The sequence below is a fragment of the Lepidochelys kempii genome, chromosome 8 (genome assembly GCF_965140285.1).
Source record: "Lepidochelys kempii isolate rLepKem1 chromosome 8, rLepKem1.hap1, whole genome shotgun sequence".
Classification (NCBI taxonomy): Eukaryota; Metazoa; Chordata; order Testudines; family Cheloniidae; genus Lepidochelys; species Lepidochelys kempii.
This window is the reverse complement of record NC_136387.1, coordinates 52162142-52176203: the sequence shown is the minus strand read 5'-3', so window position 1 is coordinate 52176203 and position 14062 is coordinate 52162142. Positions and strand designations below refer to the sequence as shown.

Here is a 14062-nt window from a genome sequence, read left to right as displayed (position 1 = left end):
GAATTCTCACCTAAGCTTAGAAAGCAGTTCTCCTCTCTCTGCACAATCCACACTGACCTGTCGAATCAGCTCATGGAACACTATGTTGTAAATGTTCTGCTCTGTCTTCAGCACCTCCAATACATTGTGCAGCTGGCAAAAAAACAAAACCAGGATCTTTGCAGGCTTTGTCAAGGAATTTACCCTTTGGCAGCGATGACCTTGGGGTAAAGAAATCCTGGACAAAGTTTGACTTTAAAAAACAAAACCCTTGTGATAGATTTTTTTTCAGAAGAAAATGGTAGAGTGTACTGGAGAAAGAGTCATTGTGCATGAGTTCAATGATACGGTTTTCAAAAGTGCTCAGTATAGGCCTAACTCCGCTCCCATCAAAGTTGATGGGAGCCTTCTGTTAACTCCAATGGGAACAGTTAGGCAGATACTGAGTGCTTTTTAATATCTCACTCTGTATGTCCAAATCTGCCCAATTTTTGTGCATGGAATACCTGAAGATAGCCCTAAGATAGGAAGATTCTCTGACATCCTGTTTCAAGCCTGGACGGGTTTCTGAAGGCCCAGCATTTAACACCTCTCAGTCAATTTGGATCAGTAGCTGTTGGGTCTCCTTTTGTAGTCACAATCAGGAGATCGGGAATCTGCTGCTTTAATTCTTTCACACTAGCCATTAAAAACATTTCACCTGTTGGCAACATTTGCACCAGGAAAGTCCAACACCCAATGCCCTGGTGCCAACCTGTCAGTCTTCATAAATCAGACCAAATCCCAAGAGGAACAGACCAAATCCTCAACAAGTAACAGTCTCTATTAGTAGTACCAGGATGAGAAGGAAGACCCACAGTAGCATATAGCATTAGAATTAAACAACTGGGAGACCCCTTAAATATTGCAGGGGATAAATTCTAGTGTAGATGAGATGTTATTTCGCAGGATTTTGACAAGACATTACCTGTGAAGGTCCTGTTATCCCGATTTGCTCATCATCTACTCCAGCCTTCTCCAGCATGGTGTCCATCACCTTCATCAGCTGGATGACCTCTAATCTCCCAGATGGTTTCCTAAAAGTCCAGGGTAGAAAGGAAGTGCTATTCACTTAAATAAATGGCACAAGGTATTACATAGAAATTAAATCCATACTGTCACTTCTTCTAATAGAAACGTAGTGCAGGGCAGTACTCACATAGATGGGAATAGCCGCAGTCTATTTTCACTATCTTCAAGTAGTGTTGTGTATTTACTGTAAAACAAACATAAATTTTAAAACCTGCGTCAGACAGTATTCTGGCTTAGCTGTAGAATTCAGGACTGCCTCAAAGGTGCTGTATAGAATGTGAGCTCTTTGAGGAAGGGACTGCCCTTGTGTTCTGTGTTTGTATAGCACATAGCACAATGGACTTCTGGTGCATGTCCAGGGCTCCTAGGTGCTACTATAATACCAATAAATAAAAAAAATATAACACACAATACTAATATTATTATTAATATTACTTATATTAACATTATATATACTGCCACTCAGAAGTCTGGGATTTAATTCCTAATCTCAAAGGAAGAGAATATGAGACTCCAACAAATTTAAGGCATGGTGTTGAGGGTTTTAAAGAACTCTCTCTAGACTTCTTTGGTCAAGGTTTAGTGAACTTAATTGAAGCCTCACAGCCAGGAGGACTAAAAGGTGGAAAACCTGAGAGGATAGCTTCAGGATTACAACTAGGGCCCTGAAGATCCACTATGTGGGTTGAGGGAACCTGTCTAGCTTTATTGCAGAATACAATTCTAAATAGTGGGTAGAGTGTAAAAAGACACACTCCAATTAAACTCATACAACAGCCAACCGTGACTTTAAGGAATCTCTCAGCATTGCCCTCTAATGACTGGACTAGATGACCTCCTTAGGACCCTTCCAGCCCTATAGTTCTGTAATTCTGTGGTCTCACCAGATTTCTACTGCCACATTCAGACCCAACCAGAAATACATTTGACAGCCCAGCTCTTGAGAGGTAGTCAGAGGAATGAAAAAAAAAAAAAAAGAGAGAGAGAGGTTTGGCCCTCTTTAGCCATCACACAGCAATGGATGTAAGAGCATTGCTCAGACAGCTCTGCGGGGACAGGTGTTGCCTGACATCTCTTCTGCAGCCCTTTTTCTAGATATGCTCTTAACACAACTGCTAAATCAGACTTTATACACTCTTCACCCCTTGATTAGGTTGCATATATTTGGCCAGTGTTCTTGGCCTTGTTACCTTGCCCCACTCTATAGTGCAAGACAGTCCATTAAACTTTGAGGAGAATTCTCTGTAAACCATACAAGCACTCACTCATCATAATACTCCAAGCCCAGGACTCCTTTGTTCTTCACAATGTGAAATTCTTCAGGGACCAGGCTATCTGCTACACTTGTCTGTGAAGGACAGAACGGAGACATCAGAGCATAAAACACATTGGTAAAAGCTGCACACAAACGCCCACTATACCCCAGAAGGGATATCTGTTGGGGTTGCTTAGAGAGCAAGCCTTGTGCAGAAGCTTTTCGTACTGCTATCCCATTTCTCCATGTATGTATTTAGAATCTGGATGATTGGTGCACTTCACAAATCTAAAATAAATGTAAATTTATGACAAAATAAACGTGTGTCTGAATTCCGACTGTGAGATGGGAGGTTTTCTGCTGCTGAAGAAATTGTATAGCCAAAAAAAAAAAAGCAGTGAGTTATTAGATCAAAGGGTAACAGATTAAAAGACTGTGCTGGGTGAGAAACCAGGCCTAAATCTAACACAGATCAACATCAGTCAAACTCTCACAGAGTTAGAGCAATGCTGAGTGCAAATGAAAATCCTCCCTAAATCTACACCGAGAGCTCATTCAAATTTAAAATCTTTATAGCCACACCAAAATGGAAGGGTTCAAAATGGAAGCACAGCATTCTGTACAGTGATGCCTGCAAGAACAGTTAGTGCGGCTATATTATTGCTTAAAATAATTATGGCTGGAAACAGCTAGACCTGATAGAGTTGGAACTGAAATCCCACAAAACCAGTGCTCTTGCACCGTTCTCTGCAGGCACTCCAGCCGAGACAGGCTGAAAGGGAGTAACTGAATTACATTTTCCACCATTCCCACAGTGCCTACTATTATGAATCTCTTGCTCTTAAACATACATTAATACTGGGAAAGGTAAAGAAGAATCAGCAGGGTTTCAGATTGGTGAAGAAAACTCTTGATCACTGTGTTCAAGGGCTCAAATGAAATGAGAAAGATTTATCAAACTTTAGCACTCACAGCACTAATCATGGATGAACCATCACGATGTGGTTCAGCTAAAGGGCTTGCTGGAGACATCTTTCTTTCATCTTCTTTTCCAGCTATGTCATATAGAAATGAAACATCCCTGAGAAAATAGAGAAAAGCACTTATTCATTGAGCTCATCACCAGGCACTCCACTTCTCTCCTAATGCTAGTCACAGTCTGAGGGGGGATTATTCTGTGCATCCTAATGAAGGCTATACCTGGAATCTTGTCACACTTGGCTAATAAAGGGTGACACACTGATATTTTAGCCATCTTAATCATTTCACTGAAGGTGAATCTGCCAGGAACTACTGTCTGCAATAACACTGGTCAGGGTTGCTTTTCAGACTTGTTTCCACTGATGTGCCAAAATATGTGTGTGTCTTATTTCTGGTAAGGACAACATATGATTGGAACATTATCACTTCTCTGGCATGACTAATGCAATGTTAAATTACAAGGAGCTGCCAAAAGGCTATAGGAGAGCTACATCCTCTTCCAAATCTATTAAAGACAGGCAGGGCTTCCTCACAGCAATCCTGGATTATATAAATGTGTGAGACTTGACTCCTTTGGAAAAGAGTAATTCCCAAAAGAAACCACATGACCTCAAAGGAAAACACCATGGCCTGAAAAATCTCTCCAGATTGTTAGGCAGCACTTCCACTTGTTTATTTCCCAGCCAATACTTGAGTGTTTGTTATCACAGCCATTAGACATGAAGAGTAGGGATGTTCCCAGCCCTCACCTTTCTTCACTTTCACCATCTCTCTTATCCCCGTTCACATACCTTCCAGCTCCCATCAGACAGATGGGATGGTCTATGAGGTATTTGAACTTGTTCCTGCGAATGGGATGCTGCCAGAGCCCATCTGGGGCACGCATACTCCCCTGAAGAGTAAGCACAAATATCACTTCTCAGTGAAAACCCTAAGTTCATGAGAAACAAAGACTACCCATCATTCCAGGGGTTACCTAAAGAATTGACAGGTTTCAGAGTGGTAGCCATGTTAGTCTATATCAGCAAAAAGAATGAGGAGTACTTGTGGCACCTTAGAGACTAACACATTTATTTGAGCATAAGCTTTCATGGGCTAAAGCCCACTTCATCAGATGCATGCAGTGGAAAATACAGTAGGAAGATATATATATACAAAGAACATGAAAAAATGGGTGTTGCCATGGCATATAGATCTATCTATAGATATAGATATATATCTTCCTACAGTATTTTCCACTGCATGCATCTGATGAAGTGGGCTTTAGCCCACAAAAGCTTATGCTCAAATAAATTTGTTAGTCTCTAAGGTGCCACCAGTACTCCTCGTTTTTTTTTGCTAAAAGAACTGAGTCGCCTATGCTCAGATGGCTGAAGAGAACAATACCATTGACATTCAGAGAGACAGAAAGAGAAGCAAGGAGATATTACTAGGAATATTTACACAATAGAAGGCAAAACAGCAAAATGGTCACTAACAATTTTACACAGATCACATATAGGGCCCTCCATTTTTGCTTTTTACTGAATTTCTCTGAAAAATTCAGTATTCAGGCACAGGGCGCCTGCACAGAGGAGGGTAACCTCTGGTTTGTGACTGCTACAGTTGCACGGTGGGGCAGCCAGACAGGCAGAAAGTCTGGTCCCAGCAGCCAACACCACCTGAGCGCTGCAGCAACAGGCCCACAGGGAGTGGAAGGCTGCAACCTGGCCCCCCAGTTGGGCAGAGCCCCCTGCTGACCCCAGCTGTTGAGTGCAGCCCCATGTGCTTCCCCTGCACTGTTAGAGGGCTTATTCCTTCACCCTCTCACTTCCCTGGTCCTTCTTGCATGAACAGAGAGCAACAATACCTGAAGTCCGAAGGTGCAAACAATTCAATGTTTATTGGGGTGAACTTCCAGCAAGCAATGATTCCAATTTCCTTCCTCAGTGTCCCCCTACCCAGCTCTGATGCCACAGAGCCTTACTTGTGTCCCTGTTTCCATTCCCCCCCCCTTAGCAAAACATGATTCCAATTTCCCCACCCCTGTTCCCCACCCTTACTTCCTGACTGACTGCAGACTACATAGTAAAACTTGAGTTCTGCTTAGCTATATCTTAACCAATCATTTTACTGAAATTTAACTAACCAATCCTAACATATTGTAACATGATTATGTAACCAATTATATCCCACCACCTTAATTGGTTTACACCCAACAAAATTAATAATACACCAGACAGAAACAATCAGAGAACCAGAGATTATACAGACAAACAATAGAGAAGTGGAGACTACAGTGATAGAACAACACAGAAATGAGGATTTCACACCCCAGCTATTGATAAGTGAGTTCTTGCCAGACAGGATGCTATCAAACTAAGTTTTCTTTAACCATCTTTATCTGGTGGTGATAGGAATACAATCCTGTCCTGATAATGCCTAACAGCCCAATAGCACCTTATTTCAATGTGACTGGTGAGGACGTGAACCTACACTTCTCAGCTTATAGCTGCCGCTGCTGCTTAGCCAAAGGCCTTAGCCTAAGAACAGGGCCTCAGACTGTCACAGTAAGAGAAGGCCCTATACAGGCAGACAATGATTGTGATTCTTTCTTTTATACCTCTATAACTAGCTAAATGATAAACATATACTTAAATTCTTAAAGTATAGGCCTTTACAGACTGGCCTGAATATCTATATCCTAACATGTGCCATGGAGGATCAAGACAGAAAGGGAGCTGGGTGATAGTCCCTGTCCATTTCTCCTGTTAACCCACTGGCCCTCTTCTCTATTTTCTGGTTTTTGTGTTCTCTCATGCCTCATTATTAATCCTGATAATTACCCAGAAAACTGTGAAGTAAATTTTTTCCACTGATTTTCACTCATTTTTTAATATTTGTACGAAACACTGCTAACTTCCCTAAGAATTTTAAACAAAATAAAAAGCAGAAACAAAGGGCCCTAATTATATAGCATACAGAGGGTCTGTTTGTCAGGTTTCCATGAGCCCACATTAGGGCTTGGTTTATATAGTTCTGTGGTTCCCAGCATTTTGGAGTTGTCCCCCCTTCTTCCCATTTATAACAGACTCTTGCCTGGGACCCCATCTTGTCTCTTCACCCTGTTCATTGTTGCCATATTCACTTGGTATTCCTACCATTTGCTCTCTCTCTTTCCCATCTTCTTCCTTCCTTCCTCTCTCTGCCAGTGTTCTACAGGACCCTGTTCTCAATCCCTTTCTGCCATCCCTCCATACGCTCTCAGTCAATCTCCAGGGTTTGCTATCAACTCTATACTGATGACTTCCACATCTCCCTATCCATCCTCAGTGCCTCTCCAATATTCCTCCTTGAACATCCAGCTGCCATCTCAACATGTCTCAGACTGGACCTCTGTGACACTCAGTACCTCAAAGTAACATGCTGGAACTCCCATATTCACCATTGTCATGTGATTATGATATGTTTTGTATAATGCAGGCCTTGTGGGGTATCATTTTAAAAGTCTTGCTCTGTTGAACCTTAATATCCAGTTGAACTGTATGTACTATAATTGTATGTTAAGTTATAAAGTATTGCTATATCTGTTACTGAGATATGTTGTGAGGTTGGGATGTTGTACTTAGCACAGGATCTTTTCAGGGGGGATAAGGCAAAGCACCACATTTATTGGTAATACATGTATCAATCAATACTGTATCATATGCATATGATATATATTACACTCATGCATTCACATACACACACAAGCACACTCCGTCTTGTTGTTGTTACCAACTAGTTGCTCCCCTTAACCTCACTAGCCAGGTGAGTTAGATGGGGAAGGGGTGGAGCCGGGCTTCTGTCCATCCGGATCGATGCTGCGATATTGACAAGACGAGACCCGGGATCCTCTGCAAGACACCTCACATTTATAGCAGCTTCCCTCTCATGCAAATCTATACCACAGATGCAAAATCTGTGTCTGTGTCAGTTGGTCATCTGTGGCGCTTCCTTCTGGGTGTTGTCTTAATGCTGCCACATTTATTTTCAAAGAGGGTGTTTTGAAAAGAAGGTGCTCGCTTCTAACTCCCAAGGCCCTCAATATGTCTGATCTTCTTTAATGAGCCCACTTGACAAGTTTTATTGTTCTTGGGTCTGGCTTCCATCCCCTCTCCAACTGTTGCAGCTGTCTGGAGGTGCTTGCCTTCCACGCCTTACTCATTCACCTCATTCATTCAACAGGGCAATTGATTAAAAGGGGGGAGATCTGATTCTACTCCTAGCAAAAAGACATTTTTCTTCTACCTTAACTATCCTTAGGGGCTATAACATTATACTAAGGCTCAATACAAAGTTCCTATATCAAAGGACTTGATACAAAGTTGTATGAAAATAGAGGTTATATATGGAAAGACTTAATACAAGGTTATATGAAGAGGCATAATACAAAGTCATATGAAAATGATACACAGTTATGCGAAGATGCTTAATGTAGAGATTTATCTACAGGGAAACGACCACAGCTGACCTTTCAGTAGTGTGACAAAGTCAGGCCAGACAGCTGCAAGAGGGTGTTCCTATTGGGTTCTGGGGAAGTGGACACCCGCCAGTGGCTAAAGGACCTCCCCCAGCCTATGGGGAGAATCCACAGAGCCTGGAAACTCAAGGAATTACAGGGGACAACGAAAAAAATGACAAGGACTGGTGTGAAGGTCAAAGGGTCAAAAATAGGGAACCTGAAGGGGACACCGAGCAGAGAACCCTGGACAGCACCCACTGTTCCTCAAAGGTGTCAAGGAAGCCAGGCGGACGTTGCCCAGAGGAACTCTGCCCGGATGCGTGAATGGAAGGAGGGTCAGAATTAGGCCCCACAGTCACAGAGAATGCCCTCAGCCAACATCCTCTCCCTGGTGTTACAGACGACCACCTTGGCCATCGCTAGGAGGAAGTTGACAAAGAGATCCCGCGACTTTGTGGGGCCACAGATGGGGGTGCATGTATAAAGAGGTGGGGGGAGAAATGCAGCCAAAAATGTTAAAGGAGGTCCAGGAGGAGTCGGAAAAGGGGTGCAACCTGGCGCACTCAAGATAAACATGTGCCAGGGTCTCCCTCATGCTACAGAAGGGACAGGCTTCCGGGACAGGAGTGAACCATGCCAAATACACACCCGTGCTCACGGCTCCATGGAGGAGCCATCAGCTGATATCCCAGAGGGCTGCGGGACTAGGGTGGAATATAGGCTGGCCCACCAGGATTCCTCACCCTCGACAGATGACATTAAGTCCCACCATTTGGTATCGGAGTGGGACATGAGGGTGAGGAAATGGAGAGTACAGATGTGCCCTTGGCGCAGTTCAAAAGCGAACCAGCTGGAGGTCACGCAGCCAGCTCGAGGTATAAGGGTGGGGCTGCTGAGGAGGCTCACAGGACAAGGACCCAATGAAAAGATCCAGAGGGCCCAGGGTGTGGGGTGGGTAGGGAGCACCTTCCCTCAGGACCTGCTCAAAGTAAGCTTGAGAGGCCGGTGACAAGGCTGCTCTCACCTCCTGAAGTATGTGTCTGGGAGTACGATGGGTGGAGAGCCCCACATGCTGAGCAAGCATCAGGGGATCCACCAAGTCTCCTCGGTCATAGTCCAGGAAGTCTCCGATCCCGGTGACTCCTGCCAGGACCAACCTCTGGTGCACCGAGGGGGACTCCGCCACCTGCACACCAAGCTGGGGATTGTGTAGCAGAGGCTCCACGAGGAGATCTACCCCTTTGGTGGCCGCCATGGACCTGGTTGCTGATACCAGCTTCCAGGGCCGGAGGAGGTCCTGATAAAAGACCGGCAGCTCAGAGAGGTCTCAGAGAAGACCTCTCAGATGGAGATAAAGAGAGGCTGGTCATATCGAAGCCCTCAGAAGCGGCGCAGGAAGGCGTGTGCCAGAGTGCTCCACACTAGACTACATGCACCATAAAGAAGTCTCTGCAGGGCCTGGAGGCAGAAGACATGGACTTGAGTGCAAAGGTAGATCAGGTCCTGTCCTCCCTCCTCCAAGGGAAAACTAAAGACCCCTGCAGAGACCCAGTGCAGTCCTGGCGAAAAGAACTCCAGAACTATCTTCTGGAGGTGGGCCAGGAAACCCGCGGCCAAGATCTGGGTGTTGAGCCAGTGCCAGAGCATAGGACCAGCTGGTTAAGCATCATGCTCTCCCTCAGAGGAAGAGGCACCACAGCAGTCCTGTCCATCTCCGCAGCCGCTCACCCACCCTGCCCTCTAAATCCTGCCAGTTCTCCAGTGGAGAAGGATGTATGGCAGAAAGATAAACACCAAGATAGAGCAATGGACCCACACTCCACTGAATGGCCTGAAGCGTGGGTGGAAGGGAGCTCGTCTGCCACCCATCCCTGACCATCAGGCCAGAGCTCTTGATCCAGTTGATTCGGGTGAAGGAGGCCACCAAGTAGATCGCCTGGCAGGCCTTCACCCGCACCAGGTCGCCTGGGTCCTGGACCACAAGGAGCACGTCATTGGCGTACGGCAATGGGACCCGCCACAACTCCAGCTCTTGGAGCACCAACCCTGTCAACCTCCAGCGGAGGAGACAGAGGAAGGGCTCGATTGCCAGAGAATATAGCTGGCCCAACAGCAGACAGCCCTGATGTACCCCTTGCCTGAAGCTGACCGGTTTGGTCAGGCTCCAGTTGAGCCTGACCAAACACTCCGTGAAGGCATAAAGCACCTGGAGAAAACCCACAAATTGGGGCCTGAAGCCGAATGCTCACAGAGTGCCCAGGAAATACCCGTGGTCCATCCTGTCAAATGCTTTCTCCTCATCCAGGAAAAAGAAGGCGAATGACAGACCATCCCTGCACCCAAGCTCCAAGAGGTCCTGGACCAAATACAGGGTTTTCGAAGATGGATTGGCCCGGGACTCCAGCCGCAGCGAGATGGCCTTCACTATGACTTTGTAGTCCAATGCCATTTCTGAAGGTCGTGGAGATCCCCCTTCTTCGGTAGCAAGGTGAGCATGGCTCACCTGCATGACAGAGGGAAGACCCTGCTCTCCAAGGACTCGGCCCAGATGGTGACGAGGTCCAGGACAAGGATGTCCCAGAACACGCAGTAGAACTCCACGGTCAGCCAGTCCATGCCTGGAGATTTATTAGTGGGCATGACATGGAGGGCTTCTGAGAATTCAGACAGAGTGAGCGGCAGCTCCAGCCGGTCCCAGTTGCCTGCACTGACCGTCAGGAGTTCATTCCAGAGCACTCTGAAAGCATCAGCGTCGGTCGGATTCAGGGAGAAAAAGCTGGCATAGAAGGCCCTGGCCCTTCCACACATCTCCTCCGGATCCATGAGGGGGGTGCCGTCCTCTGCCAAAAGGCAGGTGACCTGCTTCTTGGCCCCCCCCCCTTTTTCTCCAGGGCATAGAAGAAGCAGGAGCCGCGATCCATCTCCTGAAGGAGATGGATGTGGGAACAAATGAATGCACCCCAGGCCTGATGATCCTTGAGGACCCAGAGCTCCTCACGCTTCTCCTGGCATGCTCTGCAGAGGGATGGATCCCCGGGTCTGGCGTCCAGGCACCTCTCCAGCTCCAAGACCGTCTGCTCCAGCTGCTCTATCACCACATCCCTCCGCCAACTGGTGCCCCCATCATGACAGAAGAGCCGGGCACGTACCTTCCCCACATCCCACCATCACTGCACTGAGGGAAAGCACATCTCTGCTCTTGCCAGGCCAGCCAGAACTCCTGGAAGGATGCCACGAAACCCACATCCTCCAGCAGGTTATTGTTAAAGTGCCAATAGGCCTGCCCCAGCATCTCAGAAGTCAGAGGGGCCATCACGGCCACCGAGAATGGGGCTGGCCGAACGCTGGAGGAGTGGGCCCATGAGAGATGATGATGAGATAGATAAATGTAATCCAACCAGGAGTAGTACGACTGATCTTCCTCCACCCGGACATAAGTAAAGGTAGACTCATCATCCAGGTGATGATCGCGCCAGACGTCCACCAGGGAGTGATGGTCTATGATCTCCCAGAGGACGTCCATGTCAGCCGGACTCTGCTCAGTCCCCGAGCGGTCCCACTCTTCGAGGGTGGTGTTAAAATCCCCACCCAGGACTAGGCACTCATGAGGATCCAAAGAGCTGAGGAAGGTGGATGCCTGCTGAAAAAAAATGCACCCGCTCTGGGCTTGATGTCAGGCAAGGTGCCATCTGCAGCCGGGCATGGCTCAGGGGTACCCCAGGAGTAAGAGTGTGGGCATCAGTCAGAGGAAGGGGAGAGAGGGGAGGAGGGGGCATCGTAATGCAACTGCCGCCCAGATCGAGGCCCACTGGCCGGGGGTTGTCCTCCCCCAGGGTGACCGGGGGTTAGACCCAGAGCCTCAATTGCCTCCAAGATGGAGCAGAAGTCCCCACCCGATACCCTTGGCAACACTCACCTCGGTGCCGATGGTGGGCACAGTTGACAAGGGGACGGGGAGGACTCAATCCGAGGCCCCCACAAGAAGGGACTCCAGAAGGGGGCTGGTACTGCTTCTCGCTGCTGCCATGACTTCCCCAGCCAGCTTTAGGTGTTGGACACTATCAGGAGGTGCAACGGAAGGCTCGGCATCAGGGGCCACTCTCCTGGTCTTATGGGGAGCCTCCTCCCACTCTGCATCAAGAGGGAGGTGCTGAGCTTGTGCCTTTCGCTTGCCCTGCTTCCCCTGGAGGAGAACCCAGCCCTCTAAGGTGTTGGTAGAGGGCTGGCCTGCAGGGGCTGGGCCAGGGGGCAAGGATGATGGTATAAAGGGTCAGGGAGGCATTGGTGGGGGGACGTGCCCCTCGCCTGGCAGAGGTAACACCGGGCCTGCCCTGAAGAGTAGTACACCCGGTAACGGGCCCCTTGGTGGGGCACCAAAAAGGACCCCTCAAGCGCTTCCCCGTCATGAACTGCCAGTGGAGGTTGAATCTGCATCTGTTAGCGGAACGAGAGGATGTGACCGAGGGCGGGGTTGTTACAGCCTAGCAGGAGAGGGCTAATCACTGACAGGGGCTTTCCCAGGGTCGAAAGGAAAGGCTAAAGGGCAGCATTGGGAAGGAAGAGCAGGATGGAAGTGAAAACCACCCATATGCTCAGGTCCTCCAAGGGCTCAAGGGGGACGTACATGCCCCCCACCACCAGACCCCTCTCCACCACTTCCTGGGCAGCAGCCTTCATTGCCAGGAAGAAGACTACCTTCCCATACATCTTAGAGGCTGCTTCCATGGCCTTGGACCCCACCACCCTCACCAACACCCATTTCTATGTGGGGCAAGGCGGGCATCAGGAGGCAGCGGACGCCGTGCTTTCTGGTTAGGGTGGGAAAGGAGCCCCATCCACCAGGGATGGAAACAGAGGCAGTGGCTGAGTTAGATGACGAGGTGGCGGGTGGAGGGGCCGCGGCCTCCTGGGCATACGCTCTGGGGGTCAAGAGCTGGTGGAGGGGATGGCAAGGGAAGGGGCGGAGGGGCCGCAGCTCATGGTGGGGCTGCAGCAGAGGGAACGGCGGTTGGCCTTCCAGGTAGGGCTTTTACCCTTTTTTTCCCCCTGGCCCTTTCTACCAGCTGGGGGGGCTCCCCCAGAATTGGAGGAGACAGAAGACCTGGCAGCAACAGGATCTGTACCTGTGCCCGCCACTGCCAGTGCCCCAGCAGGGGGCAATGATAGGCAGTCTGGCAGCAGCGGTCGAGAGGGTAGCCGCAGGGATGGTTGGCGGGGGAGCAGGCAGAGAGGGAGCAGCAGGGTCAACCCAGGGGGTCCCACCCGCTGTTTCCCCCCACCATACTCGGTGGGGATGGGGACAAGAGGCCAAACCACACCTCCCCACTAGGCTGCAGGCAGGGGAGGAGGGTGCCAAAAATTGGGGGTAATGGGGTGCCAATCAAGGCTGGGAAGGGGGAGTGCAATCAATGCCATGAGATGGGAATACCGGCTCCTTTGGCTGCACTGGAGAGGGGAAGGACTACAATATCAGAGGGTGGTGCATTGTACAATGGGGCTCAACATAAATGAGGAAGGAGCACAAGCATGTGGGGAGGGGACATGGGCGCACAGAATGAAGGGGCTGGACAAGGGGGGCAGCAGAAGGCAAGGGGAGAAGGGAATGGGCTAGAGGCAGACTGGGGACAGGGCCAGAATACCACAGGGATTAACTACAGGGACTGGGGCTGGGTTTACAAACCAATAGACTCCTAGAGACTGGGGTGGGGCAGGCAAACAAACAAAAAACTGCTGGGCCAGGCAGGCCAAATACAGGCAGAAAGGGGAAAGGGCAAACCGCTGCAGGGAGGCTGGTGGGCAAAGCAGAGGGTGGGAAGGTCCACCAGCCAAAGCAGCAGAGAAGGGATGGCCAGTCCAAGGGCAGGGATCAGGCAGCCAGGCAAGCAGGAGGGACCCCACAGGTGGTAGCGGATACAGAGGCAGGGGAAGCAGGCCAGCAGGGCCCACCAAGGAGCGGCAGCAGCAACCAGGGCGACCGCTAGTGAGGCAGCAAGGCGGGGGGGAGGGGGCTAGCTCAGACAGAGACTGAAGGTGCTCTGGGCCCAACAGCAGTAGCTCCCCACCCACATGACAGTCGTATCCTATTAAATTCCAGGGAAGTGGGTGGGTGTAAGCTCTAGAATGTTGAAGGCCCTCTTCCCTATCAGCTGAGAAGGGGTTACCACAAGTCAATTAGGATCAGTAGAGAAGGGGTTGCCTCAGGTTAATTAGGAACACCTGACTCCAATTAAGGGCTTCCTGAGCCCTTTTAAAGCCCCTCCCATGTCCCTATCCCTCCCTCACCCCCTGCAGTG

General features: G+C 49.0%; 1 protein-coding gene across 4 annotated transcripts in view; it reads right to left on the bottom strand.

Moving 5' to 3' along the window:
* Positions 1-14062, bottom strand: part of AXDND1 (axonemal dynein light chain domain containing 1) — a 55545-nt gene that overhangs the window by 36151 nt on the left and 5332 nt on the right. For 3 of the 4 annotated variants that reach the window (XR_012160321.1, XM_073356526.2, XM_073356522.2), the window contains exons 4-9: positions 4078-4178; positions 3278-3386; positions 2316-2398; positions 1178-1234; positions 947-1055; positions 11-132 (exon numbers count right to left, since the gene is read on the bottom strand). Coding sequence is in view for 3 of the 4 variants with exons in the window: in XM_073356526.2 (XP_073212627.1) it covers positions 11-132; positions 947-1055; positions 1178-1234; positions 2316-2398; positions 3278-3386; positions 4078-4178 (581 nt within the window). In the remaining variant the exon portion in view is untranslated. The remainder of the gene's footprint in view (positions 1-10; positions 133-946; positions 1056-1177; positions 1235-2315; positions 2399-3277; positions 3387-4077; positions 4179-14062) is intronic. The other variant, XM_073356527.2, reaches the window with a different exon arrangement.